Source organism: Cetorhinus maximus, chromosome 31, assembly GCF_964194155.1.
Source record: "Cetorhinus maximus chromosome 31, sCetMax3.hap1.1, whole genome shotgun sequence".
Lineage (NCBI taxonomy): Eukaryota > Metazoa > Chordata > Chondrichthyes > Lamniformes > Cetorhinidae > Cetorhinus > Cetorhinus maximus.
In genome coordinates, this window is record NC_135909.1 from 1,913,534 (window position 1) to 1,940,573 (window position 27,040).

Below are 27,040 nucleotides of genomic sequence, written 5' to 3' on the forward strand. Positions count from 1 at the left end.
TCAATCCCAAACTAATCCCTCTGTCCCACTCTCTCCCCATAGCCCTGTATGAATCCCAAACTAATCCCACTGCCCCGCTCTCTCCTCATAGCCCAGTATCAATCCCAGACTAATCCCACTGCCCCAGGCTCTCCCAAAACCTTACCTCTTCCCCATGACCCAAATGTTTATCTAGTTTTCCCTTCAAGTTGCAATGGCATCAGCCTCAACCACTCCCAAAATATTCCCTGTCATTTTGAGTAAATTCTGCGGATTTATGCCTGGATTTGCCAGTGTCCCTTTGGTAAATGCCCATCACCATGAGCCAGAATGCGGCCCTGAGCCAAGTGACTTACACTTTCCTTGTCTTGTCTGTCGAAGCGGAATTTCAGGAGACGTGCCCGGCCGGAATGGGCTACCACTTCTCCAGCTCTCACCAGAAGATCAGCATCCCGCCTGGCAGTAATATCGTGGTTCGTATCGATCCGGATGGGAAGGCTAGGATCGTCCAGGTGCCGGTCACAATGCCCCCCTCAGTCACTCACGATGCAGATCCCAAGGAGATTGGCGAGGGTTTGTAATGGCTGTAATCACGTATTGTAGGAATGCTTCCTTCTACTCTACACTGTTCGATCTATAGCCCTTCACCACAGCTCACTCTAGCACTAAGACTGAACGCTCAGTGTTCAATGGGGTGGTGTGTTGTTAGTGTCATTTCAGGAACCTAGACAGTTGAGATAGAATATAAACTCTCTTACCTGTGACAAGAGTTTGGAGTATTTTCTTCCAGGTGCCATTGGCCCCTGACTAGTAGATGTGTTAAGAGTGGGTGTTCTTTCAGGTTGGTACACTGAGGACAGGGGGCCCTGTCTGAAAAGTTTAGTGCAGTTACCAGTAATGACCAGCTTGCTCTCTGAAGATTACTCACTTATTATTCGCAAAGGGCCACAATCTCACCAGCTTCCTGTTCATGGGCCACTCTCGGTAGCACTCGCCAGACGTTAACGGGACAGGGGTCTGTGATTTCCCTCTCCATCAGCCCCCCACATACACACACACACACAGTAATGCGACAGGGATCTCTAGTCAGTAGTAACCATGCCTGTCTCTAGCCTGTAGAACTATGCGTCTCTAGCCTATAGGAACTATGCCTCTCTCTAGCCTGTAGGAACTAAATCTGTCTCTAGCTTTATGTCTCTCTCCAGCCTGTAATATCTATGCCTGTCTCTAGCCTGTAGAAACTATGCAAGTCTCTAGTTTGTAAGAACAATGTCTGTTTCCAGCCTGTAATAACTATGCCTGTCTCCAGCCTGTAGTAACTATGCCTGTCTCTACTAGCCTGTGGAACTATGCCTGTCTCTAGCCTGTAGGAACTATGTCTGGCTCCAGCCTGTAATAACTATGCCTGTCTCTAGCCTGTAGGAACTATGCCTGTCTTTAACCTGTAGAACTATGCCTGTCTCTATCTTGTAAGAACTATGCCTACCTCCAGCTTGTAAGAACTATGTCTCTCTCCAGCCTGTAATATCTATGCCTGTCTCTAGCCTGAAATAACTATGCCTGTCTCTAGCCTGTAGGAACTATGCCAGTCTCTAGTTTATAAGAACAATGCCTGTCTCTAGCCTGTAGGAACAATGCCAGTCTCTAGCTTGTAAGAACTATGTCTGTTTCCGGCCTGTAGTAACTACGCCTGTCTCTAGCCTGTAGTAACTATGCCTGTCTCTAGCCTGTAGGAACTATTGCAAGTCTCTAGTTTGTAAGAACAATGTCTGTTTCCAGCCTGTAATAGCTATGTCTGGCTCCAGCCTGTAATAACTATGTCTGGCTCCAGCCTGTAATAACTATGCCTGTCTCTAGCCTGTAGGAACTATGCCAGTCTCTAGTTTATAAGAACAATGCCTGTCTCTAGCCTGTAGGAAAAATGCCAGTCTCTAGCTGTAAGAACTATGTCTGTTTCCAGCCTGTAGTAACTATGCCTGTCTCTAGCCTGTAGTAACTATGCAAGTCTCTAGTTTGTAAAAACAATGTCTGTTTCCAGCCTATAAAAACAATGTCTGTCTCCAGCCTGTAATAACTATGCCTGTCTCTAGCCTGTAGGAACTATGCCTGTCTCTATCTTGTAAGAACTATGCCTACCTCCAGCTTGTAAGAACTATGTCTCTCTCCAGCCTGTAATATCTATGCCTGTCTCTAGCCTGTAGTAACAGTGTCTCTCCTTTTCTCCTCACAGCTTCCACGGTCGCACTGGTGAGTAGAAGTTCTATAAAACATTACTTGTTAAACTCTCCTGAGTGTTCAATTATTTGTAGTAAGGCCAATCAGTGAACAATCAAGGGTTGGTATAGAAATACAGTCCAGACAAGGAAACTCCGTTCCAAATATAATAAGCTGGTAACCTTACCGTTACCATGGAAACAGAAGCATTAATTCACTTTTCATCCGCTTTGCTATTAACCTGAAGCCTGAATTTTGGTTTATCACTCTCCCTCTCCAACCTTTCTCTCTCTCCCTCTTTCATTTCCCCCTAGTGTTTAGCTCCCACTAACCCTCAGCGTCACTCTCATGCCCCTAATTGTGATGAGCGGGCACGGATTTAACGTAATTGGTAAAAGAAGCAATGGCAACACAAGGAGGAACTTTATCACACAGCGAGTGGTTAGGATCTGGAATGCGCTGTCTGAGAGTGTGGTGGAGGCAGATAGCTTCAAGAGGGAATGAGCCTGCTTCCTGTAAAGGAAGAATGTGCAGGGTCATGGGGAGAAGATGAGGGAATGGCATTGAGGCAATTGTTCATTTGGAGAGCTGGTGCAGACACGATGGGCCGAATGGCCTCCTTGCTGTGATTATCTCCACAATCCCTTCCAGCCTATTTTTTTCTTTCCCTCTGTCTTTGCCTCTTCTCTCAATCTCTTGGGCCCTAACTCTTTCATTGCTTCTTGTTCCCAAGTCTCTCCCATTCCTTCTGTCCCTCTTTCTCTTTCCACCTCTCCTTTTCCTTATCGGCCTCTCGCACCACCGCTGTCCTATTCCCTTTACCCTCCCTTCTCCCATTGCCTCTTTGTCTCTCTCTCTCTCTCACTTCAGCGGTTTTCTTCCCTCTCACCCGTGTTATTCTCCTTCTCACTCCTTTTCACTGAGTGAGGGTTAAACAACAACAACTTGAATTTATATAGCACCTTCAATGCAGTTAACCGTGCCAAAGGACTTCACTGGAGCGATTACCAAACAACATTTTGACACCGAGCCACACAAGTGGGCATTAGGGGAGGTGACCATAGGTTCGGTCAAAGAGATAGGATTTAAGGAGCATTTTAACGAGAGAGAGGCAGAGAGGGTTGTAGGGGCTGGAGGTGGTGACAAAGATAGTGAGGGTTGTAGGGGCTGGAGGAGGTTACAGAGATAGGGAGGGTTGTAGGGTCTGGTGGAGGTTACAGAGGTACCGAGGGTTGTAGGGGGTTGGAGGAGGTTACAGAGATAGGGAGGGATATAGGGCTGGAGGATGTGACAGAGATAGGGAGGGTTGTAGGGGCTGGAGAAGGTTACAGAGATAGGGAGGTTTGTAGGGGCTGGAGGAGGTTACAGAGATAGGGAGGGTTGTAGGGGCTGGAGGAGGTTACAGAGATAGGGAGGGTTGTAGGGGCTGGAGGAGGTTACAGAGATAGGGAGGGTTGTAGGGGCTGGAGGAGATTACAGAGATAGGGAGGGCTGTAGGGCTGGAGGAGGTTACAGAGATAGAGAGGGTTGTAGGGCCTGGAGGACATTACAGAGATAGGGAGGGTTGTAGGGGCTGGAGGAGTTACAGTGATAGGGAGGGTTGTAGGGGCTGGAGGAGTTACAGAGATAGGGAGGGTTGTAGGGCTTGGAGGAAGTTACAGAGAAAGGAGGGTTGTACAGTCTGGAGGAGGTTACAGAGATAGGGAGGGTTGTAGGGGCTGGAGGATGTTACAGAGAAAGGAGGGTTGTAGGGGCTGGAGGGGGTTATAGTGATAGGGAGGTTTGAGATCCAGGAGGGATTTGAAAACGAGGATGATCACTTTAAACTTGGTGTGTTGCTGGACCAGGAGCCAATGCAGGTCAACGAGTACACTGGGTGATGAATGAATGGGATTTGGTAAGAATTCAGACACAGTCAGCAGTGTATTGGATGAGCTTAGGATTCGGCTCAGATGTGATGCCAGGACAGTAAACGGATACTCACATGAACAGAGGCCACTTGAGGAAGTGAGTGGAACCCATAGAAGATCCAGCAAGAGTCAGGAAGGAAGAAATTGATTGAGAAAAGGAAGCAAATCCTGGTTAGCATGGGGATTCAGCACCATGGAGAGGGAATGGTTGCCACCCTCCAACACTCAATTTCCAGTTTGAGTCGTGCTGTGCAGTGATGGACCTGTCATGACCACTGGAGCAAAGTGGGAGGAAAGGTCAGAGGGGAGAGTCATCCTGAGGGAGTCAGTGCCTGCTGGCAACAAGGGCGATTAACAAGAGACTGGGAGCTCAGGAGCAGATGATACACATTGCCTTTAACCTTCATTCCAACCCTATCAGTCCAAAATAGAAGGAATTTCATTCATTTGGATTCTGCATAGCTTGAGTGAACGGGAAGGGGTTTGGGTCCATTGAGATTGTGGACAGTGGGAGTGAACGGGAAGGGGTTTGGCTCCATTTGGGATTGTGGACAGTGGGAGTGAACGGGAAGGGGTTTGGGTCCATTGGGATTGTGGACGATGGGAGTGAACGGGAAGGGGCTTGAGTCCATGGGGATTGTGGACAGTGGGAGTGAACGGGAAGGGGTTTGGGTCCGTTGGGATTGTGGACAGTGGGAGTGAACGGGAAGGGGTTTGGATCCATTGGGATTGTGGACAGTGGGAGTGAATGGGAAGGGGTTTGGGTCCATTGGGATTGTGGACAGTGGGAGTGAATGGGAAGGGCTTTGGTCCATTGGGATTGCGGACAGTGGGAGTGAACAGGAAGGGGTTTGGGTCCATTGGGATTGTGGACAGTGGGAGTGAACGGAAAGGGGTTTGGGTTCATTGGGATTGTGCGCAGTGGGAGTGAATGGGAAGGGGTTTGGGTCCATTGGGATTGTGGACAGTGGGAGTGAACGGGAAGGGGTTTGGGTCCATTGGAATTGTGGACAGTGGGAGTGAACGGGAAGGGGTTTGGGTCCATTTGGGATTGTGGACAGTGGGAGTGAACGGGAAGGGGTTTGGCTCCATTGGGATTGTGGACAGTGGGAGTGAACGGGAAGGGGTTTGGGTCCATTGGGATTGTGGACAGTGGGAGTGAACGGGAAGGGGTTTGGGTCCATTGGGATTGTGGACAGTGGGAGTGTGAAATCTCTACTGTGAAACAACCTGCAAACACTCATTGAGTGGGTTTCACAATGCACCATAATCTCTTGAGAAATGTGATGGACACAGCCAGTGCCTGTGGGGACAAAGATGGCGAGGAAATGGAGGGGCAGTCAGAAGTTGGCGAGTCGGATGTTTGACTGATGAAGGTACAGTGCCAATTTGTGCACGCTTTATAAACTGAATGGGTTTTATTTTTGGTTACCCAGTTACCCACTTTCAGCCTCAGAGAGGAAGCATTGTCAGCGACTTTCATCCCGTTTGCATCGAGATTTCCGGGTGAGTATTGACAGCAACATTTGGCGCTGAAGAGGGAGGAAATTCCCCACTAGGAAAGACTGTGATCTTGGGGGATAGGAGAGGGGCCAGGCATTGAGACTTTGCTGTCAGTCACATGGTGGTCCCAAAGGAGATCCTTGATGTAGGGACTGGGTGGTCCTGGATACAGGGCCCACTCGATGCTGAGTTAACTGGCCTGACCAGGGCAACGGTGTTGGTCTCAACACCTTCGGGCTTGGGGCAGGAAAAGCCCCTCTCTGATACCTGCTCATGATTGCTGCCTCACCACTGTGGGGGCGCTGCTGGTGTAGGCAAGATCAGGTTTCACTTTGATCACTCAATATCGCAGCTAACACGTAAAAGATGGGTACAACAATCAGAGAGCAATCTAATCTCAGAAACCACTGTCCCCATCAAACACTCCCAGGACAGGTACAGCACGGGGTTAGATACAGAGTAAAGCTCCCTCTACACTGTCCCCATCAAACACTCCCAGGGCAGGTACAGCACAGGGTTAGATAGAGAGTAAAGCTCCCTCTACACTGTCCCCATCAAACACTCCCAGGACAGGTACAGCATGAGGTTAGATACAGAGTAAAGCTCCCTCTACACTGTCCCCATTAAACACTCCCAGGACGGGTACAGCACAGGGTTAGATACAGAGTAAAGCTCCCTCTACACTGTCCCCATCAAACACTCCCAGGACAGGTACAGCACGGGGTTAGATACAGAGTAAAGCTCCCTCTACACTGTCCCCATCAAACACTCCCAGGACGGGTACAGCACAGGGTTAGATACAGAGTAAAGCTCCCTCTACACTGTCCCAATCAAGCACTCCCAGGACAGGTACAGCACGGGGTTAGATACAGAGTAAAGCTCCCTCTACACTGTCCCCATCAAACACTCCCAGGACAGGTACAGCACGGGGTTAGATACAGAGTAAAGCTCCCTCTACACTGTCCCCATCAAACACTCCCAGGGCAGGTACAGCACGGGGTTAGATACAGAGTAAAGCTCCCTCCACACTGTCCCCATCAAACTCTCCCAGGACAGGTACAGCACGGGGTTAGATACAGAGTAAAGCTCCCTCTACACTGTCCCCATCAAACACTCCCAGGACAGGTACAACACGGGGTTAGATACAGAGTAAAGCTCCCTCTACACTGTCCCCATCAAACACTCACAGGGCAGGTACAGCACGAGGTTAGATACAGAGTAAAGCTCCTTCTACACTGTCCCCATCAAACACTCCCAGGGCAGGTACAGCACGGGGTTAGATCCAGAGTAAAGCTCCCTCTACACTATCCCCATCAAACACTCCCAGGACAGGTACAGCACGGGGTTAGATACAGAGTAAAGCTCCCTCTACACTGTCCCCATCAAACACTCTGGATGGGTTACAACCAGCAGAGCGATGAGATTTTGATCTGATCAGATTGATCGGGATTCGAGATGCAAGGATGGTAATTAATCTGCCTTCCTTTCCCCTCAGTATTAGTTAAGACAGGAGCTCTATACCAGTGCCGCAATTTAACATTTTTTTTTGATTTCCACCTTCCTAGTAGAATTGGAAACGCGACCTACGACCCCTGCTGTTAAAGTGCTGCCCCCGGAGCAGTCCATGGAGTTCGGCCCGTCCCAGGTCATTGGTAGGTAACCCTTTCCTTGCTGATTCTTGTTAGGAACAGGATAGGGCATGTGCCCGCACAATCCCCCGCCCCTGTAGATTTAGGGTCCATCTCGAGCTATATGCAACAGCCCAAAGCAGCAAAGGTTTTGTTAAGAATGAAGTCTCACCACTGCAAGTCAAGATGTTGCTACTGATTACAATGTATTGGCTGACTGCTTTATTTCTCAAGAGGATGAACTGGTTGGTGCAGGTGTCCTAGTATCATACTGAGAGGCATAAGAACCAGGAAGTACTTGGTCATTCAAAACTAAGCTGCCCTGTGCTCTAACTCACCACAAAGTTCCGTTTCCCCTTAACCCCTGTGCTCGCTGACCTACGTTGCCTCTTAGACTGGAAAAACTGTGATCTTACAATCCTCTATCCTCGAGTTTGGATCCCTTCACAGCCTCACTCCCCTCCCAATTAAGTGCTAAAATGATCATGAATTTGCCGTTTGCCTTACCTTCTGTGTAATCTTGCCTCTCAATAAATCTGATTTGAGGCTCCTAAGCCTGAAATATGTGATAAAGTGGCACTTTAATATCTCACACTTTCCGGTTGCTGGTTCAGGTGGAATTCAGATACTTTCTGTTGTGCCCAGCACTAAGTATCTCTGTTTCATATGCCTGTATTTTTGCTGATTTTGAGGCTACAAACCAATCTAAGCTTCTTTCAATAATACAGAGGGTCTTTATAATTATCAGGCTATGCAGACAAGGGCCTCGGTTCAATGTTGCATCTGACAGACAGCAGGCGGTAGCAGTGCAGCACTCCCTCAGTACTGCTGTGCAGTTACCAGTACAGATTAAGTCCTGGAGTAGGGTTGGAACTTTGAACTGACTGACCCAGAGGTGAGCGTACTACCTACCGAGCCAAACTGGTAACATCCCAAACAGAACGGGCGCAGAGCTCGATAACTGATCATAAGTGACTGTAAATTCCGGGCCCGCACTCTCGTGTTCAGGATCTTGTGCTCCAGCTACTTCACATAATAGATGGATTATGACCTAATTTGTTTTGTTTCAAGAAGAGAAGGTTCAGCGTTTCACCCTGAACCACTGATTGCAAAGGGGGCTGGTGAGCGCTATTTATATCGAGTGGGTCGCTGCCATCTGGTGGTCAGGCCCAGAACTGTGAGTGTTTGGCACAGGTGAATGATGTCCACTCCATCCAGGCGGCCTGTGCTACACCATCGTGGTACCTGTGTATCACTATATATACACGCCGCACCCCAACACCGAGCCCATATGAGACCCCACGAGTGGTGTCCAGGCTCACAAAAGACCCAGGTCAGTTTGGGGGTGGGAAAAGAAACGAGGAAATTCTTCTCCCTGAAGCAATAGAAAACGCTGGTGGTGATCACTCCAGCCCTGACTTCACTGCCCTCCCCACGTTTTCCTAAGAGGTGATTTCTGCCCCAGAAACTTGCCTGGATGAGGGCAGCTCCAGCAACACTCGAGCAGCTCGACACCATCCAAGGTGTAGGTTGTAGGGACTGGAGGAGGTTACAGAGATAGGGAGGGGGTGTAGGGGCTGAAGGAGGTTACAGAGATAGGGAGGGAGTGTAGGGACCGGAGGAGGTTACAAAGATAGGGAGGGTTGTAGGGGCTGGAGGAGGTTACAGAGATAGGGAGAGTTGTAGGGGGCTGGAGGAGGTTACAGAGATAGGGAGGGTTGTAGGGGCTGGAGGAGGTTACAGAGATAGGGAGGGTTGTAGGGGCTGGAGGAGGTTACAGAGATAGGGAGTGTTGTAGGGGGCTGGAGGAGGTTACAGAGATAGGAGGGTTGTTGGGGCTGGAGGAGGTTACAGAGATAGGGAGGGGTGTCGGGGCCGGAGGAGGTTACAGAGATAGGGAGGGTTGTAGGGGCTGGAGGAGATTACAGAGATAGGGAGGGGGCTGGAGGAGGTTACAGAGATAGGGAGGGGAGGCTGGAGGAGGTTACAGAGATAGGGAGGGGGGGCTGGAGGAGGTTACAGAGATAGGGAGGTGGGGCTGGAGGAGGTTACAGAGATAGGGAGGGGAGGCTGGAGGAGGTTACAGAGATAGGGAGGGGGTTGTGTGTAGGCGAGCGGTCAAATAAAAATGAGAGTATTATTGAAAATGGATTGTATGTTGCCTTGTCTTTCAGAAATGGACACGTGTAAAGTGGACCGGGGTATCTGCGGACATGGAGTGTGTGTCTATGATCCATCTGGTTACACCTGTGCTTGTCACAATGGCTACCAGCTGCACACCCAGGTTAAAAAGTGTGTGGGTAAGGATCAGTAAGACAGACTTACATTCGTATAGAACCTGTTCTAAACTCAGGACAGCCCACAGCACTTCACAGACAATAAAGTCCCTTTGAAATGTAGTCATCTGCTGTAACGTAGGAAATGCAGCAGCCTTTACTGTGCACAGCAAGCTCCCACAGTCAGCAATGTCGTAACGACCAGAAAAAACTGTTTTTAGTGATGTTGGCGGAGGGACAGATACTGGGCCCAGGACATCAGGGAGAACACGGCACCCACCGCCCACCTCCCAACCCTCCTTCGAAATAGCGGCTGTGGGATCTTTTACATCCACCCGAGAGGGCAAACAGCGGTGTGGGGTAAGGGGAGCGGCCTGCGTATAAACACAGCACCTGGGTCAGCGTAGCCTCTACTGCCACTGTGAGCGACATCCTGGATGTTTGTGCTCAGTTCCCTGGATCGGGACTTGAACCCACAACCTTCTGTCTTGGAAGCAGGAACGGCCCACTGAGTAACGACCGATCGCCCACCTCCACCCCCCCGGCCTCAGCAAGACGTTTAAGCCTCGCGGTCAGATTCGCAACTTGAGGGCACTGTTAGACTATAACACCGCGTCACTCCGCTGTACGTGGAGGGTGTGTCTTTAATCCCTGCTCCACTCTCGCCCTGAGCAGCCAGCTTCACAGCAATAGTGTAGGATGCAGCCTGTTCGGGTGAGGGGTGTTACCATCGGGTGAAGGCACACATCGGGAAACCCGGGATCAGGTGAGGTGCAGGGTAAAGACCCCTGTCCCACTCTGCCCCAACGTGCCAGAGCCCCAGTTGCCGACGAGCGTTTTCCCCACATTTTTACGATTATCCCACATTCGCCCTCCATCGCTTCCTGAATCATACTCCGCGTTAGCGCCGCATTAGAACCAGTTTTGCCTTCGAGAGACGTGCCCAGGATTGAGACTGCCGGATCTCTGCCCTTGTGGGATCACATCAGACAGCAGGAGACCATTCAAGGTAAATTGGAAGCCATTCGAGTCGTCTTTTAACCTCTGGATTCCAAAGCTGTGCTCGCCGGCTCCTCATCATTCATTCTGCGCAAGCTTTAGTTTTTCCAAAAATCTGTTCCCATTCCTTACCCTGCTTCAAGCTCTGTTTGCTGATCACTCCTCTAACCTGCATTGGTTCCTGGTCCAGTAAAGCCTCATCGCTTCAATTTCTCAGCCTTGTGTTCAACTGGCGACCCCCTCCTCCCTATCTCTGTAACCTCCTCCAACCCCTACATCCCTCACTGTCTCTGTAACCTCCTCCAGCCCCTACAACCCTCCCTATCTCTGTAACCTCCTCCAACCCCTACATCACTCACTATCTCTGTAACCTCCTCCAACCCCTACATCACTCACTATCTCTGTAACCTCCTCCAACCCCTACATCACTCACTATCTCTGTAACCTCCTCCAACCCCTACATCCCTCCCTATCTCTGTAACCTCCTCCAACCCCTACATCCCTCCCTATCTCTGTAACCTCCTCCAACCCCCACAACCCTCCCTATCTCTGTAACCTCCTCCAACCCCTACACCCCTCCCTATCTCTGTAACCTCCTCCAGCCTCTACAACCCTCCCTATCTCTGTAACCTCCTCCAGCCCCTACAACCCTCCGAGATCTCTGCGCTCCTCCAATTCTGGCCTCTTGAGCATCCCCCGATTCCCATTGCTCCACCATTGGCGGCCGTGCCTTCAGCTGCCTGGGGGCCCTGAGCTCTGGAATTCCCTCCCTGAACCTCTCCACCTCCCAGTCTCTGTCTTTCTCCTCCTTTATGACAGCGACCTCTCTGACCGAGCTTGCGGTCACCTGTCCCTAATGTCCCCTCATGTGGCTCGGGGTCGGGCTTTGTTTCGATAAAGCCCCCGTGAAGTGCCTTCGAACGACTTAACCACATTTAAGGCACCACATTAACGCACAGTGTTACTCTTGTACAGGTTGTGGGGGGGGGGGACAATGTCAAGCCCCCGCCATTTTAATAAAGATTCAACAGGACCTCTCTCTCTCTATTCCAGATGTGAACGAGTGCGACAACAACCCCTGCGGGGTCAGGAAAGGCGATTGCATGAATTATGTCGGGACCTACAGCTGCCTCTGTTACCAAGGCTACCAGCTACAGGAACTTCCAGAAGGCAGCACTTGTGTTGGTAAGTCGTGCTTTCCCCTAGCCCCCTCTCCCCTGTCTAACCTCACTACTGCCCACCACTCCGGGACCCCGGATCTCCTCCAGGCCGGGTGCCGCCCTCCATCCCACACCAGTCCCGCTCGGCGCCTGCTTGCGGATTGACCTTTGACTGCCGTTGCTCCGTTTCAGATATTAATGAGTGCACTGAGGGAAGGCTGTGCGCCAATGGGCGATGCTTCAACACCGAGGGCTCCTTCTACTGCCGCTGTCACACCGGCTATCGCCTCGTCAGCCACCAAACCGCCTGCGAAGGTAACACGCCTCCCCTCGCGTCGCCATCCAAATGCTACCCACCTCGGCAGCGCGGGCACTCAAATACCTTCACCTTGCTTCCTCCTCTCAGACTTCACCCGCATTCACTTTGTCAACCTCCCCAACCCCACCCCACGCCGCACTCCTGCCTGTAAGTGTCAACTCCTGCCGATGTGTAATACGCACTGCGACTTAAAGAGAATAATTCACTCCCGTCCAATCCACAAAAAGTTAGTATCCAGATGCAGCGAGTGATTGGGAAGGATAATGAAATGATGGCCTTTATCACGGGGGGAGTGGAATATAAAAGTAGGGAAAGGATGTGATTGCACTGGAGAGGGTGCAGAGGAGGGTCTGAGCTCTGAGGAAAGATTGGATAGGCTGGGGTTGTTTTCCTTGGAGCAACGAAGGTTGAGAGGGGACCTGGTAGAGGTGTATAAGATTATGAGGGGCATAGATAGAGTGGATAGGAAGGCTCTTGTTCCATTAGTAGAGGGGTCAATAACCAGGGGGCGTAGATTTAAGGTAAGAGGTAGAAGGCTAAGGGGGGAGTTGAGGAGAATTTTTTTCACCTAGAGGGTGGTGGGAGTCTGGAACTCACTGCCTGAAAGGGTGGTTGAGTCAGAAACTCTCATAACATTTAAGAAGTATTTAGATATTCACTTGTGTTGCTAAAGCCTCCAGGGCTATGGGCCAAGCGCTGGAAAATGGGATTCGTGTAGTCAGATCTTTGTTGACCGGCGAGGACATGATGGGCTGAGCGGCCTCCTTCTGTGCTGTAAACATCTATGAGTCTATGAGTCTGTAAGTCTAAGTCTTGCTACAGGTGTATGGGGCATTGGTGAGACCACGTCCGGAGCACTGTGCACAGTTTTGACCTCCTTATTTAAGGAGGGAAATACTTGCATTGGAAGCAGTTCAGAGAAGGTTCACCCGACTGATTCCTGGGATAGGGGTGAGGGTTATCCTATGAGAAGATATTGGACAGGTTGGGCCTGTACCCAGTGGAGTTTAGAAGACTGAGAGGCGTTCTTATTAAAACATAAAAGATCCCGAGGGGAATTAACAGGGTGAATGCTGAGAGGATGTTTCCCTTTGTGGGAGAGACTGGAATGAGGGGACACAGTTTAAAAATAAGGGGTCTCTGATTTAAGACAGAGATGAGGAGAATTTTTTGTCTCTCAGAGGGTTGTGAATCTTTGGAACTCTCTTCCCCTGGAGAGTGGTTGAGGCTGGGCCAATGGATATTTTTAAGGCAGAGCTAGATAGATGCTTGACTAACAAGAGGGTCAAAGGTTGTCGGGGGTCGGGGGGGTGGGTTAGGCAGGAATGTGGAGTTGAGGCCACAATCAGGTCAGCCATGATCTTTTTGGATGGTGAAGCAGGCTCGAGGGGCCGAATGGCCTACTCCTGCTCCGAATTCGTCCGGTTGTACCTGGTAGTGTAAGGCATGTGCATGTGGACATGTGCAGTATACACAGCGGGTAAGAAGGAGTGATTCACTCATGTCAGGTACTGTACAGACTGCATGTCACTCAGTATCAGCTCCTGGACGTGTACCTTACACACACACACAGAGCGTAAGAGATGCAGGACTTATCTCGCCTGTTTTACAAGATGAAAATTTCTTCTCCAGTTTCTGTGTTTCTTTTGTGTTTGACTGATTCCCGATTCCTCCTTCAATGTGACCCAGATATCAATGAGTGCCACAATCCCAATGCCTGCCCACGGGGGAAGTGCAAGAATAAGCCAGGGACGTACGAGTGTGTCCCGTGCCCAGAGGGATACCGGAGTCAGGCTGGAGAGTGCTACGGTGAGGACACACCCATCCAGTGAGCAAGGGGGGGTCACTGTGGTGAGGGGAGGGAGAGAGTCACTGTGGTGAGGGGAGGGAGTGGGTCACCGCGGTGAGGGGAGGGAGGGAGTCACTGCGGTGAGGGGAGGGAGGGAGTCACTGTGGTGAGGGGAGGGAGGGAGTCACTGCGTTGAGGGGAGGGAGGGGGTCACCGTGGTGAGGGGAGGGAGGGGGTCACCGCGGTGAGGGGAGGGAGGGAGTCACTGCGGTGAGGGGAGGGAGGGAGTCACTGCGGTGAGGGGAGGGAGGGAGTCACCGCGGTGAGGGGAGGGAGGGGGTCACCATGGTTAGGGGAGGGAGGGAGTCACTGCGGTGAGGGGAGGGAGGGAGTCACTGTGGTGAGGGGAGGGAGGGAGTCACTGCGTTGAGGGGAGGGAGGGGGTCACCGTGGTGAGGGGAGGGAGGGGGTCACCGCGGTGAGGGGAGGGAGGGAGTCACTGCGGTGAGGGGAGGGAGGGAGTCACTGCGGTGAGGGGAGGGAGGGAGTCACCGCGGTGAGGGGAGGGAGGGGGTCACCGTGGTGAGGGGAGGGAGGGAGGGAAGGCATAGAGGATGATGGGAGGTGGAATTCAGGGAATCTCCCTCCACGTTGTTCACTGAAACATTCTGGGCAATAGTACATCTTCCATTTCAGACAAACAGGACCCAGTGTCACACTCCCAGGGTAGGTACAGCACGGGGTTAGATACAGAGTAAAGCTCCCTCTACACTGTCCCCATCAAACACTCCCAGGGCAGGTACAGCACGGGGTTAGATACAGAGTAAAGCTCCCTCTACACTGTCCCCATCAAACACTCCCAGGGCAGGTACAGCACGGGGTTAGATACAGAGTAAAGCTCCCTCTGCACTGTCCCCATCAAACACTCCCAGGACAGGTACAGCACAGGGTTCGATACAGAGTAAAGCTCCCTCTACACTGTCCCCATCAAACACTCCCAGGACAGGTACAGCACGGGTTTAGATACAGAGTAAAGCTCCCTCTACACTGTCCCCATCAAACACTCCCAGGGCAGGTACAGCACGGGGTTAGATACAGAGTAAAGCTCCCTCTACACTGTCCCCATCAAACACTCCCAGGACAGGTACAGCACGGGGTTAGATACAGAGTAAAGCTCCCTCTACACTGTCCCCATCAAACACTCCCAGGACAGGTACAGCACGGGGTTAGATACAGAGTAAAGCTCCCTCTACACCGTCCCCACCAAACACTCCCAGGGCAGGTACAGCACGGGGTTAGAAACAGAGTAAAGCTCCCTCTACACCGTCCCCATCAAACACTCCCAGGACAGGTACAGCACGGGGTTAGATACAGAGTAAAGCTCCCTCTACACTGTCCCCATCAAACACTCCCAGGACAGGTACAGCACGGGGTTAGATACAGAGTAAAGCTCCCTCTACACTGTCCCCATCAAACACTCCCGGGACAGGTACAGCCTAGATATGGTTCTCTCTTTGATGTCTTTGTTTTATGTTTAGTGTCACAGGGTGCACTGATACTCTTGATCTTTACTCCTCAGATGTTGATGAGTGTTTAGACAGATCCTTCTGTTTAAATGGAAAGTGCGTCAACACAAAGGGCTCGTACAGTTGCACCTGCAGCAAAGGCTTCAAACCAGCACCCGACGGGAAGAGCTGTCTAGGTAATCCCAACTTTCACTGCTCTCGAGTAACGGACTTCACTTGGTGGCCTATAGTTCCTGTCTGAGTAACAGGCCTCACTCTGGGCCCTGTGTATAATCCCCTCAGTAAGAGGTCTCAATCTGGGGCCTGTGTTTAATCCCCTCAGTAACAGGCCTCACTCTGGGGCCTGTGTATAATCCCCTCAGTAACAGGCCTCACTCTGGGGCCTGTGTATAATCCCCTCAGTAAGAGGTCTCAATCTGGGGCCTGTGTTTAATCCCCTCAGTAACAGGCCTCACTCTGGGGCCTGTGTATAATCCCCTCAGTAACAGGCCTCACTCTGGGGCCTGTGTATAATCCCCTCAGTAAGAGGTCTCAATCTGGGGCCTGTGTTTAATCCCCTCAGTAACAGGCCTCACTCTGGGGCCTGTGTATAATCCCCTCAGTAAGAGGTCTCAATCTGGGGCCTCTCAGTAACAGACCACTCTTGGTGTTCAGCATTATTTGTTTAACCTCCACATTTGCCTCCTGTTTCTCACTTACCTTTAGACATTAATGAGTGCAGCGAGGGGCGGCTTTGTGCCAATGGCCGTTGTTTGAACACAGAGGGGTCCTTCCAGTGCCGCTGTCACCCTGGCTATCGTCTGTCCAATCATCAAACTTCCTGTGAAGGTAACTTTCTCCCACTTCTGTTTACTTGGGTGGAGTGTACGCGAGCTGTGGGAGGAGAGGTGTGCTGGGCTAAATCGTTAATTGTGTATTAATTGTGTCTTTAATTGTAAGCATATGGTGGGCGTTAAGTGGGGAATTTATTTGCGTTCTTATAATTAGGAACAGACAGAAACTGTGGTGGGTGAGTTGGGAGGCGTATGCCTGTACTGTGATTCTCTGTCAATAAAAACTTACAATAGTCTGTAAAGATTAGGTTCCAGTTCTACACCTCACTGCCGGAATTCAAGGAATAAAACATAGATGGTCAGTTCTCAATTCCTGCTTGCTTATAGTTGATTTAAGACAACACTGGTTCTTGTGAATCAGTCTCGGTTTAATGCAATAAGGGAGCACGGAGTGGTATTTAAGACTGGGCTGAGATTCCTGTGTTTTTTTCCTAATCGTGGTAACTTTCGGCCTCTCACGCAGATATCAATGAATGTTTGGAGGTGGCTGGTGCCTGTACCAATGGAGAGTGCATCAACATGCCAGGATCCTACACATGCCAGTGTCACGCAGGGTTCCAACTGTTTGATGGCACACGGTGTAAAGGTAACAGTGGAACAACTCATTGTGTGCAAAGAACATCTGCTGATTCCTTGGGCCTCTGCATTTCCACACACTTCAATACAAACTCTGATATACCCCACACCCCTCACTGTAACACTCTGATATACCCCACACCCCTCACTGTAACACTCTCTGATATACCCCACACCCCTCACTGTAACACTCTGATATACCCCACACCCCTCACTGTAACACTCTCTGATATACCCCACGCCCCTCACTGTAACACTCTCTGATATACCCCACGCCCCTCACTGTAACACTCTCTGATACACCCCACACCCCTCACTGTAACACTCTGATATACCCCACACCCCTCACTGTAACACTCTCTGATATACCCCACACCCCTCACTGTAACACTCTCTGATATATCCCACACCCCTCACTGTAACACTCTCTGATATACCCCACACCCCTCACTGTAACACTCTGATATACCCCACACCCCTCACTGTAACACTCTCTGATATACCCCACACCCCTCACTGTAACACTCTGATATACCCCACACCCCTCACTGTAACACTCTCTGATATACCCCACACCCCTCACTGTAACACTCTGATATACCCCACACCCCTCACTGTAACACTCTCTGATATACCCCACACCCCTCACTGTAACACTCTCTGATATACCCCACACCCCTCACTGTAACACTCTCTGATATACCCCACACCCCTCACTGTAACACTCTGATATACCCCACACCCCTCACTGTAACACTCTCTGATATACCCCACACCCCTCACTGTAACACTCTCTGATATATCCCACACCCCTCACTGTAACACTCTCTGATATACCCCACACCCCTCACTGTAACACTCTGATATACCCCACACCCCTCACTGTAACACTCTCTGATATACCCCACACCCCTCACTGTAACACTCTGATATACCCCACACCCCTCACTGTAACACTCTCTGATATACCCCACACCCCTCACTGTAACACTCTGATATACCCCACACCCCTCACTGTAACACTCTCTGATATACCCCACACCCCTCACTGTAACACTCTGATATACCCCACACCCCTCACTGTAACACTCTCTGATATACCCCACACCCCTCACTGTAACACTCTGATATACCCCACACCCCTCACTGTAACACTCTCTGATATACCCCACACCCCTCACTGTAACACACTGATATACCCCACACCCCTCACTGTAACACTCTGATATACCCCACACCCCTCACTGTAACACTCTCTGATATACCCCACACCCCTCACTGTAACACTCTCTGATATACCCCACACCCCTCACTGTAACACTCTCTGATATACCCCACACCCCTCACTGTAACACTATCTGATATACCCCACACCCCTCACTGTAACACTCTCTGATATACCCCACGCCCCTCACTGTAACACTCTCTGATATACCCCACGCCCCTCACTGTAACACTCTCTGATATACCCCACACCCCTCACTGTAACACTCTCTGATATACCCCACACCCCTCACTGTAACACTCTGATATACCCCACACCCCTCACTGTAACACTCTGATATACCCCACACCCCTCACTGTAACACTCTCTGATATACCCCACACCCCTCACTGTAACACTCTCTGATATACCCCACACCCCTCACTGTAACACTCTCTGATATACCCACCCCTCACTGTAACACTCTGATATACCCCACACCCCTCACTGTAACACTCTCTGATATACCCCACACCCCTCACTGTAACACTCTCTGATATACCCCACACCCCTCACTGTAACACTCTGATATACCCCACACCCCTCACTGTAACACTCTCTGATATACCCCACACCCCTCACTGTAACACTCTCTGATATACCCCACACCCCTCACTGTAACACTCTCTGATATACCCCACACCCCTCACTGTAACACTCTCTGATATACCCCACACCCCTCACTGTAACACTCTCTGATATACCCCACACCCCTCACTGTATAACACTCTGATATACCCCACACCCCTCACTGTAACACTCTCTGATATACCCCACACCCCTCACTGTAACACTCTCTGATATACCCCACACCCCTCACTGTAACACTCTGATATACCCCACGCCCCTCACTGTAACACTCTCTGATATACCCCACACCCCTCACTGTAACACTCTCTGATATACCCCACGCCCCTCACTGTAACACTCTCTGATATACCCCACGCCCCTCACTGTAACACTCTCTGATATACCCCACGCCCCTCACTGTAACACTCTGATATACCCCACGCCCCTCACTGTAACACTCTCTGATATACCCCACACCCCTCACTGTAACACTCTCTGATATACCCCACACCCCTCACTGTAACACACTGATATACCCCACACCCCTCACTGTAACACTCTCTGATATACCCTACACCCCTCACTGTAACACTCTCTGATATACCCCACACCCCTCAGTGTAACACTCTCTGATATACCCCACACCCCTCACTGTAACACTCTGATATACCCCACGCCCCTCACTGTAACACTCTCTGATATACCCCACGCCCCTCACTGTAACACTCTCTGATATACCCCACGCCCCTCACTGTAACACTCTCTGATATACCCCACGCCCCTCACTGTAACACTCTCTGATATACCCCACGCCCCTCACTGTAACACTCTGATATACCCCACGCCCCTCACTGTAACACTCTCTGATATACCCCACACCCCTCACTGTAACACTCTCTGATATACCCCACACCCCTCACTGTAACACACTGATATACCCCACACCCCTCACTGTAACACTCTCTGATATACCCCACACCCCTCACTGTAACACTCTCTGATATACCCCACACCCCTCAGTGTAACACTCTCTGATATAACCCACACCCCTCACTGTAACACTCTGATAAATCCCACACCCCTCACTGTAACACTCTCTGATATACCCTACACCCCTCACTGTAACACTCTCTGATATACCCCACACCCCTCAGTGTAACACTCTCTGATATAACCCACACCCCTCACTGTAACACTCGGATATAACCCACACCCCTCACTGTAACACTCGGATATAACCCACACCCCTCACTGTAACACTCGGATATAACCCACACCCCTCACTGTAACACTCGGATATAACCCACACCCCTCACTGTAACACTCGGATATAACCCACACCCCTCACTGTAACACTCGGATATAACCCACACCCCTCACTGTAACACTCGGATATAACCCACACCCCTCACTGTAACACTCGGATATAACCCACACCCCTCACTGTAACACTCGGATATAACCCACACCCCTCACTGTAACACTCGGATATAACCCACACCCCTCACTGTAACACTCGGATATAACCCACACCCCTCACTGTAACACTCGGATATAACCCACACCCCTCACTGTAACACTCGGATATAACCCACACCCCTCCCTGTAACACTCGGATATAACCCACACCCCTCACTGTAACACTCGGATATAACCCACACCCCTCACTGTAACACTCGGATATAACCCACACCCCTCACTGTAACACTCTCTGATATACCCCACACCCCTCACTGTAACACCCTGATATACCCCACACCCCTCACTGTAACACTCGGATATAACCCACACCCCTCACTGTAACACTCGGATATATCCCACACCCCTCACTGTAACTCTTTCTGCTGCTACTCTAATTTCCTCCACAAGTGGAAACATCAACTCTGCGCCTATCCTTTCGACCCCCTTTGTCAACGTCAGGACCCGTATTCGGTCACCGCTCACTCTCCTCCTCACGTGGTCGCGATTTCCATATTCTCAGCGCTCTCTGCTCTGGTAATGAAGTTCCCTTTGAAAGTCACCGGCCGCTTTTCATTGCACAGATATCGACGAGTGCGCCTTGAACCGCTCGCTGTGTATACCAAATGGCGCCTGCAGGAACACTGAGGGCTCCTTCTCCTGCGTCTGCGACACCGGCTTCATCCTGTCGCTGGACACCTACACGTGTGAAGGTAGGTTTGGACAACAGAGGCACCTGGACAGGCCCAGGGAGAGATTGGCATCAGTGAGTGATCCCATGGGTTTTTGCATGCATATTGTTAGGGAAGGGTCATTTCACAATCCATTTACTGACTTTTATAGAAGATAAGCGTACAACTATTATTAATAATTAATCCACACGTGGAATTATCACCTTTTGGGCCCACGTTGGCTGGAGTTTGAAACGTGTAAAGTTTTTCGAGGGTTTGACAGGCTCAGCGCTGAGAGGTTGTCTCCCCCACTGGCTGGAGAGTCGAGAACTAGAACATTCTCAGGATAAGGGGTCGACCAATGAGGACTGAGCTAACGAGCAATTTCTTCCCATCAGGGAATGATAGATTGGTCACTGCGGCAGGAGGCTATTCGGCCCATTGTGTCTGCACTGACTCTCCAAACGAGCTGTGTACCTCGCCCCATTCTCCTGCCTTCTCCCCCTAACACTGCACATCCTTCCTTTCCCGATAACAGTCTAATTCCCTTTGCGAAAGTCTCGATTGAACCTGCCTCCGCCCACACTCTGATGCAGACCCTAACCACTGGCTGCGTGAAAAAGTTTCTCCTCCTGTCGCTTCTGCTTCTTTTACCAATGACTTTAAACCTGTGCCCCCCTCGTTCTCGATCCTTTCACCAGTGGGAACAGTTTCCCCCCCTATCGACTCTGACCAGACCTCTCACGGTTTTGAACCTCTTATCAAATCCCCTCTCAGCCTTCTCCTCTCCAAGGAAAACTTCTCCCAATCTATCTTTGTAAGGGGGCTGTGAGTCTTTGGAATTCTCTCACCCAGACTTGAATCCCTTCATAACTTCAAAGCCTTTCCCAATCTTTTTTCTGTGGAAAAGACCTCTAGCCTGGGATAAGGAAATAGGGAAAAGGTTCCGTTTGTACGTGTTAATACTTTGGAAATTCCACGCAGATCGAATGATTTGAATTCCGTTTCCTCGCTAACTCCACAGCTACTCCTGTCGATACCAAGAGGGAGGTTTGTCTGGTCACCTGAGATGCTAATCCCTGTTGCTACTGCTGACCGCAGGAGAGTTTGGGAACGTGGTGTGGTTGCTCAGGTCCCTCCACCTCCCTCATGCTATCTGCCTCAGGGGAGGGGGCGGATGCTGAGTGAATCCTGCTGAGAATCAAAGCCCGTTACACCACTCCGCTGGGCTCCCTAACTCTCCCATCGCCACCGCCTCTCCCGTTCCTGAATGCACTGGTCGCCCCCCACCCCACCGATGCCTCTCCCGAGCGTCCCCCTCTGTGTTCCCAGCGGATTGGTGGGCGACGCTATTCGACTGTGCACGCATCATCTTACAGCAGTCGTCACCGGCTGAGTCTCCCCGTCTTTAACCCAAGGGGCACTGAGGCCAAGGGTGGCAACCCACCCTCCTCCCTGCCGCTGTCCCAGGGGCCCTTCTGGGCCGAACAGCTCGATTCCTTCAGATTGTGTCAAGTTATTTATTGTATCCTTGGCGGCGCGCGTTTCACACCCGGAGTTTCCTTTTTGTGGCTGCAGAGCCTGAGAGACCCGAAGACAAGAAGGAGTGTTACCTCAGCCTCGACGACACCATATTCTGCGACAGCGTCCTTGCGACCAACATCACCAAGGGGGAGTGCTGCTGTTCCCTTGGGGCAGGCTGGGGTGACCACTGTGAGATCTACCCGTGCCCCGTGCACAGTACAGGTAAGAGACCCGGGCTGTGTTACCCTACCTGGCTTCAAAGGACATCAGGGTAATCAAACTCTCTGCACATAGGTGTCCACGAGAGAGTAAGGGGCTACATTTGACACACTGCCGCAGCCTCGTCCAGGTCTGGACTGGGCACCAGGTAAATGCCCACGCCTGACAGCTAATAAGGATACAAGAAAGATTTGAATTTCTTTGCCTTTCACAACATCAGGAAATCCTTTAACTTTGCAGCCAACCTCTACTTTTTTGAAAGCCAAAACAGTAAGTTCTGGAAAAGACTCAGCAGGTCTGGCAGCATCCGTGGAGAGAGGAACGGAGTTAACAAGAACAGAGTTAATGTTTGGAGTCCAATACGACTCTCCTTCGGGACTCACGCTGACTCGAAACGTTAACTCGTGTTCCTCCAGCCACGGAGGCCGTCAGACCCGCTGCGCTTTTCCAGCACTTTCTGCCTTTATTCCAGACCTCCAGCATCCGCGGTATTTTGCTTTCCTATCACTGCTTTGTGAAATGTACTCACGGTAGTGGAAGAAACCTGACAACTAATTGATGCACAGCAAGATCCCAGAAAACAGCATTGTGATCATGAGCATGTGTTGTTGGCTGAGGGATAAATATTGGCCCCAGGACACCCGCGGAGAACTCCCCCTAACCCCACCCGGCTCTTCTTCCAATGGTGGGCTCTTTTACACCCACCCGAGAGGGCAGACTCAAATTGATGTCTCATCTGAAAGATGGCACCTCCAATAGTGTGGCACGCCCCGAGTACTGGCACTGGGAATGTCAGCCTCGATTTTGTGCTCAGATCTCTGGCGGGGGGACTTGAACTCAAGACTTTGTGACTCAGATGAGAGAGACAGAGAATGCTACACACTGAGCACCACTCACCGTCCAACCTACACCGCCTTCTCATCAGGAGGATAGACTCACAGGAAGTGGCCATTCAAGCCCGTTACTTAGGATTACTGGGAAGCCATTCAGCCCCTCAAGTCTGTTACACGGGCACAGGAGAAGACCAGTCAATTTCCTCCAATGTGTTCTGCCCTTCAGTTAGATCATGGCTGACGTGTATCTCAACTCCTGTTACCCATGTCCCTTAATACCCTTCCTCCTTCTCCTCCAGTACCACGCTCTAAGAGGTCAGTGGAGACCATGGACTTCCATTGGATTGGCCCATGATGATGCTTGGTGAAGTACTGCAGTGGTTTGCCGTTGCCTTCTGCAGTGTGGCTGACCAGGAAACTCTCCCGCTCTTACCGCCTGCCCATCAGGCATATTGGAAAGATTTACAGGCTGATAATCAGCCTGTTTCATCACGTTCTGAACGCACCTTCCGTTGCCGCCAAGCCCCAGAGTGGGACTTGAACCCAGAGCTTCTGGCCCAGAGGTAGGGACACTACCCACTGAGCCCCAAGACCTCCACTTAGTACCCTTACCCAAGAAGAATCTATCAATCCCAGTCTAGAAATGTTCAGTCAACTCCCATGATACATGGACAAGAGTTGCACATTTCTCCTCCCCTTTTTTGTGAAAAAATGATTCCTGATTTCACCCTGAAATGGCCCATTTTTATCATTTTAAAATCGTAGGATAACACATTAGGTGAGGAAGCCATTCGGCCCATCGAATCACTGCCGACATTTATCTGTCCTACGTCCCTCTCCTTTTAAACCTTTTCTCAAATACTCGTTTGTTTCCCTTTCAAAAGCGACGATGGACGTTATGTCTCTCACTTTTTCTGATCGGACAACCCACATCCTAACAGTCCCCTGACTGGGTTTGAAGAGCCCGTCGTCCCTGGCCTGTTGTCTTATCTGTTTGTTCATTCCTGTCTCCTTCTCTCTCCCTCCAGCTGAGTTTCACTCTCTCTGCCCAGACGGGAAGGGATTCTTGGTAACCGATGACAATCTGTTCGGCCTTCCATCTTACAAAGGTGAGTACAGTCGGTCCGGGGTGTTGGGGTCTGTCTTCACTTTGTACCCTAGCGTGTCTTGGGGACCGGAGGCCATTCAGCCCCTTGAGCCTGTTCCCCCCCCCCCCCTTCAATTAGATCACACCTGATTTGTGCATCTTAACTCTGTCTCCGCAAGAATCCATCAATCTCGGTTTTAAAGTTTTCATGTGACCACACCCCAGGCTCAACAACTTCCTTTGGGAGGAGAGAGTCCCAGGTTTCCATTCCCTGTCTACCAGCTTTTATTTATGATTTTGTGGAATTCATCCGAAATTCTGCTGACCTGTGTCCTAACTCGCAGAAAGTCCCATTCACCCATCATCCCTGTACTTGCTGACTTCCATTGCCTCCTCGTCCAGCAAAGCCTCAATTTTAAAATTCTTATTCTTCTTTTCAGATTTCTCCATGGTCTCACCGCCCCCCTCCCCCCAATCCTCGTAGCCTCATGTCCTCAAAATCCCTGTACACCTCCAATTCTGGCCTCTTGCACATTCCCTGATTTCCCTCGCTCCGCCATTGCAGTCGCTCCTTCAGCTGCCTAGACTCGATAATTCTCTCCCTAAACCTTCCCCATTCTCCTTCCTCCTTGAAGACACTCCTTAAAACTTTCATCTCTGACCCAGCTTTTGGTCACTTGTCCTGATATCTCTTTATGTGGCTCTGTATCAAATTCTGCCCGATTTACACTCTTGTGAAGCGCCTTGGGGATGTTTCACTGTGTTAAAGGCGCTATCTAAATGCAAGTTATTGCTGAAATAAGAGATATGCTGTTGAAGTTTTTCGTCACAGTATTCACAAGAGTACCAAATGTAAAGGGAACAACAATTTATACTGCATGAGAAGAGAGCGCTGATTTGTTGGCAGGTGGACTCTGATTGGTAGAGGCATTGCCATGGAGAATGCACTAGGGAACAGTTAACTGCCAAGCCATTCCCTGGATCATTCCCCATAGCAATGCCTTGACTAATCAGAGTCGACCTGCCTACTTTGAATGTGAACAAAAGCATGGCAGTTAACTGTTCCCTGCTGCAACTTCCATGCAATGCCTCTACCAATCAGAGTCCACGTGCCAACCAATCAGCACTCTCTTCTCATGCGGCATAAATTGTTGTTCCCTTTACATTTGGTATTCTTGCAGATTCTGTCCTGATGAGTGTAAGATGAAAAACTCTGACAGCATGTCTCTTTTTTTCAGCAATACTCAAGTTCTGTACTCCCAAACAACTATTTAAATGCAAGTTATTGCTGTTGTTCTATATTTGGACCCCTAAACCTTTCTGTTCCTAGCTTCTCACCTTTTCTAAAATACTTGGATCTTATCTTTCTTCGGTTGAAAGTGGATGACCTCACACTTTTCCACATTGAGATACGTCTGCCACGGGTTCAGTCACTCATTCAACAGATTAATATCCCTTTGCAACTTACTGCTCCATCCACCGTGTCTCCGAACTTGGTGTTGTCAGTAAACTTGGAGATAGGGCATTCTATCCCTTCAATAAGCCGTGTTAATCTAACACATTAGTTGGATTGATTTGGATGTTTTAGACTCCCCTCTTCTCTCAAAGGTGCTGACCCCGCGCTGTGCCCCAGTTTCGCAGTCACCATCCACCACTCTGCATTTTGGCCTGGACTCCGAGCATGGGCTGGCTGTTTGACTGTGGGGGGCTTCACGGCCGAGTCCAGTCCTCACCCGACATCTACACACGTGCCCTTTCCGACAGGGGACGGTACTTAGCTGCAGGTGAGGGACGCAGAATTTGCAACCCCCCACTCCCTAGCCCAGGATTGCTCTACTGGGATCTTCCTGGTGTTGCGGCAGGGGTTGGGGGGGTTTGGTGGGTGGCGGGGAGGGCTGGGACGGGTGAGGGGAGGCCTGAAACAGGCCTGTGGTCTCCACCCGTTTGGCCTACCACCCTTGGTGGATCTTTGCCCTCAGGAACTGTTCCTCACAGGTGCCTCAGTCAGGCTTAAGAGAGCTAACCCTGTGTGTTTCTGTCCAACTCCAGACATCGACGAGTGTATGCTATTTGGCCAGGAGATCTGCAAGGAAGGATTCTGCATGAACACACAGCCTGGCTTCGAGTGTTACTGCAAGCAAGGCTTCTACTATGACGGGGCCTTGTTTCAGTGTCTGGGTGAGGAAAAGCTTCAAACCCCGCACCCCCCCGACATTATTCGCTTCACTGCTGTGGGCTTTTGTCTCTGTTAAACAGGGTGTAAACAGTTGGAGGTACAGCAAAGACCCCATGTAGAGTAGACAGCTGGGGGAGCACAGGCAGCGTTCCTGAATAAACATCTGGGTGGGGGGGAGGGCCCTCTTTATATTTGACCGATTTGCGAAGAGTGAGACATTCGGAGTGATCACCGCTCCACATTTGGCCCAGAGAGAACCAGGTATTAAGGGCGTTTGGTCTGAATGAATTCAAGGAGCCAGTTTCTTTCTAACCTCCCAGAAACATGCCCTGAATGACTCTGAAGGCAAATACCCTGGCCCCTTAGTGCAAGCAACATCCTGTCAACAGTAAAGGGCCAGTCAGATGGAGCGGGTTTTCCTGTTGCCTGGATTTGGTTGAGGGAACAGTGTGTCTAGCTGAGTGAGTCAGCTGGGTTGTTGGGTTCGAGCTGTTCTTACCTGTGTGAATGTGCCTCCGCAGACGTG

General features: G+C 50.6%; 1 protein-coding gene across 3 annotated transcripts in view; it reads left to right on the top strand.

Moving 5' to 3' along the window:
* ltbp3 (latent transforming growth factor beta binding protein 3) overlaps positions 1-27,040 on the top strand; it is a 156,181-nt gene that overhangs the window by 120,334 nt on the left and 8,807 nt on the right. The window contains exons 8-23 of one of the 3 annotated variants that reach the window (XM_078532663.1): positions 361-552; positions 2,210-2,226; positions 5,540-5,609; positions 7,175-7,258; positions 9,409-9,534; positions 11,563-11,694; positions 11,862-11,984; positions 13,678-13,797; positions 15,357-15,479; positions 16,009-16,131; positions 16,600-16,722; positions 20,589-20,717; positions 22,254-22,421; positions 24,280-24,360; positions 26,388-26,516; positions 27,036-27,040. The exon at positions 27,036-27,040 is cut by the window's right edge and continues 136 nt beyond it. In XM_078532663.1, the coding sequence (XP_078388789.1) occupies positions 361-552; positions 2,210-2,226; positions 5,540-5,609; positions 7,175-7,258; positions 9,409-9,534; positions 11,563-11,694; positions 11,862-11,984; positions 13,678-13,797; positions 15,357-15,479; positions 16,009-16,131; positions 16,600-16,722; positions 20,589-20,717; positions 22,254-22,421; positions 24,280-24,360; positions 26,388-26,516; positions 27,036-27,040 (1,745 nt within the window). Of the gene's footprint in view, positions 1-360; positions 553-2,209; positions 2,227-5,539; positions 5,610-7,171; positions 7,259-9,408; positions 9,535-11,562; positions 11,695-11,861; positions 11,985-13,677; positions 13,798-15,356; positions 15,480-16,008; positions 16,132-16,599; positions 16,723-20,588; positions 20,718-22,253; positions 22,422-24,279; positions 24,361-26,387; positions 26,517-27,035 lie in introns of all 3 variants that reach the window. The other 2 variants (XM_078532662.1, XM_078532664.1) reach the window with 2 other exon arrangements.